Source organism: Monopterus albus, unplaced genomic scaffold, assembly GCF_001952655.1.
Source record: "Monopterus albus unplaced genomic scaffold, M_albus_1.0 scaffold100.1, whole genome shotgun sequence".
NCBI lineage: Eukaryota > Metazoa > Chordata > Actinopteri > Synbranchiformes > Synbranchidae > Monopterus > Monopterus albus.
In genome coordinates this window covers 213,032-215,673 of record NW_018127980.1, presented here as the reverse complement: position 1 = coordinate 215,673, position 2,642 = coordinate 213,032, and the positions used below count along the sequence as shown (strand labels likewise).

Sequence of the window (2,642 nt, the reverse complement as noted above, 5' to 3'; positions counted from 1 at the left end):
TGGTATGTTTTAATCAGAGTGAAACTGACACAGAGAATGACAGCATACCTGTGAAAATGTTACCTTGTATATTGTTTTCTGATGGCTTTATTGAGGTGGTAGTGGTCACGAGATGAACTTCCATAGGTTATACACAGCACCAGAAAAAGCATAGAGACACAGATAAACAAATCCCTGGGAGACAAAAAGAAAGGGACAGTTGCTTATACAGCTTTAAATCATATACAAATGGGTACACATGCACAAAGATACCCAGACACACCTGAGGGTGTTATGGATGAGTGTCTCTCTTCTTTTCTTCCCAGAAATCTTCCTCAGGTCTGCTGGAGCCGGTGGCCGCACAAGACGCAGGTGTCGAGCTCGCTGACGAGCTCTCAGCTGCTGTCCAATCAGACAGGATTAATTTTATGTTTCAGTAGAAATATACCTAACAGAACAAACTGAAACTGAGTCTGGCTATCACCTTTTTGAGGTAAGAGCATTGTCTCTGGAGAAAAGCAGATGACCTGAACTGCTCTTCTGGATGATTAGCACCATTGTGGCTCCATAGGTTTGAGGCCTCTATCTCAGACTCTGTGATACTGGAGAAACTATGAAAATCTGGTTTATTTGCGTACCAAAAGGAGACTGTCACTGCCACTGCAAGTATCTGTAAAAGGAAAAGAAGCAAAGACCATAAAGCATTAAACCACTTATCTTTTCCTGGAAATTTTAATATAGGATTAGTGATTCTACCATGATTTGGTTGAACTGTGTGAAACTGACAAAAGGTTGATATAAATTTACCACCAGTGGCTGAACGAAGAACATGCAAGACACCAGGGAAAAGAAAAGAGAATGTATCCAAAGCAGAGCCTTACTGATGCTAAAACTGACATGAAAACACATATAGACACAGTTACAGTATAACTCTAACACAGTGACATGGACAATATATGACATGTTCCAGTGGTATAGCATGAAAGCAGTTACAAAAAGTCAATATTGAGTAATTAACACAATTATCCATGTAACACCATTATACTTCCACTACCTCATCCCCAGCACAGCAGAAAGCACCAGGCAGGAGAGGGACAACAGCAGACACAATGCCCAGGACAGATAGCGACACCACTCAGATATAAGTTTGAATCTTCTCCCTCTCAGTTTGTCTGGCCATGTTTCCTCAAAGCCACAATTTGATGACCGTTTGTCTTCAGGATTTTTCTCTTCTTGGGTGGCTTGATATTCATCCCTTACACTGGACAAAATAACTTCAGTTTCATGAAACTTGCAGCTTTCACCTGAAAGAGCAAATTGTTTCCTGAAGTGGCTCATCAACACTTTCCCCTTCTATAAGCAACTAATTTTGAAACACTTGCCCTGTACCACTTCTAACTTCTGGAGCATCCTCCTTTCTTATGGTCACGTCTGGTTGGATTACAGATTCTTTATCTGTATCTTTATTTTCCAGACCTGTAGTAGACCGTGACAGCAGGTCTGTGCCCTTCAAAACAAAAAGAAAGTTGGACCGGAATGAACAGTGCTATGCAAACAAAGACATGGAAAGAAAAAGGCTGACGATCTAGTGTCTGACCTGGCATTTCTTCCTCCAGGTCTCCTGTGCCCGTTGCTGAAGACCAATCCAGGATATATGGGGCACACCGTCATTTACCGAAAGGTCATCTGTGAGGGAAGAAGAGAAAGTGAGGTGAGGGGAAATGCAAAAAGGATAAACAAAAAGTGGAATAATTAATATGGGAAGAAACAAAACAACATGACCAGATGGTAATTTATGGCATACTGTAGAAAACAGAAGAGAAGGTTGACATTTTCTGTGATACAGATGGGCATTGTGTTTATTCTCCTAACAAAGGGGAGAAGTGCTGTGCTGAAACCTAAACCCCTATGCAAGTTAACAAACCTCCAAAATAGTTATTTGCAGTATTTCTGCCACTTGCATGTTGGACTCCTGACCCCACTGGCTTGACCTCATGGAGTCGAAACAGAAAAGATATCATTGTTGCTGCAGGCAACACTGCCACCACACTTAACACTCCTGTCATCACAGAGGTGGCCGACGCATCAATAATACCCAAGTCGAATGGCAACTGCAAACAGGATTAGAAAACACAGCTGTAGGTGTAACATGTTTTAGAACTTTATGCACCAAATTTTGAACTTTGAAGGTATATATTAATCTACCTGATCATCTGTTGCATGTGATATGATTACTGCGTTGACGCATGCGTACCCCAGCAGCAGCATCAGACACACACTAAGTCTCTGAGTGTGTGTAAAAGAGTTAGGGTAAGGGCAGCTGTACACTGATATCCAGATGTGGAAGTCAGCTAAGTAGTCAGATAGCTTTAGACACAACATCTGCAAACAAAATACAGGTTGATACGCAGGGTCACATGACAATAGAATTTTAGTTTTTAAATTTTACTTAATTTAATTTTTTTGTATATTACTGTTTATACAGTGAGTGACAGAAGTATTTGAACACCCTGCGATTTTGCAAGTTCTCCCACTTAGAAATCATGGAGGGGTCTGAAATTCACATTGTAGGTGCATTCCCACTCTGAGAGATGGAATTAAAAAAAAAATTTCAGGAAATCACATTGTATGATTTTTAAAGAATTTATTTGTCTTGCACTGCT

The 2,642-nt window shown here is 40.6% G+C and overlaps 1 protein-coding gene across 1 annotated transcript in view; it reads right to left on the bottom strand.

The window, feature by feature from the left end:
* Window positions 1–2,642, bottom strand: part of pkd1l1 (polycystin 1 like 1, transient receptor potential channel interacting) — a 35,203-nt gene that overhangs the window by 5,706 nt on the left and 26,855 nt on the right. Inside the window, exons 38-46 of the mRNA XM_020609629.1 lie at window positions 2,185–2,361; window positions 1,904–2,090; window positions 1,577–1,665; window positions 1,369–1,486; window positions 1,034–1,283; window positions 787–871; window positions 464–649; window positions 263–381; window positions 64–174 (exon numbers count right to left, since the gene is read on the bottom strand). Coding sequence (XP_020465285.1) covers window positions 64–174; window positions 263–381; window positions 464–649; window positions 787–871; window positions 1,034–1,283; window positions 1,369–1,486; window positions 1,577–1,665; window positions 1,904–2,090; window positions 2,185–2,361 — 1,322 coding nt within the window. The remainder of the gene's footprint in view (window positions 1–63; window positions 175–262; window positions 382–463; window positions 650–786; window positions 872–1,033; window positions 1,284–1,368; window positions 1,487–1,576; window positions 1,666–1,903; window positions 2,091–2,184; window positions 2,362–2,642) is intronic.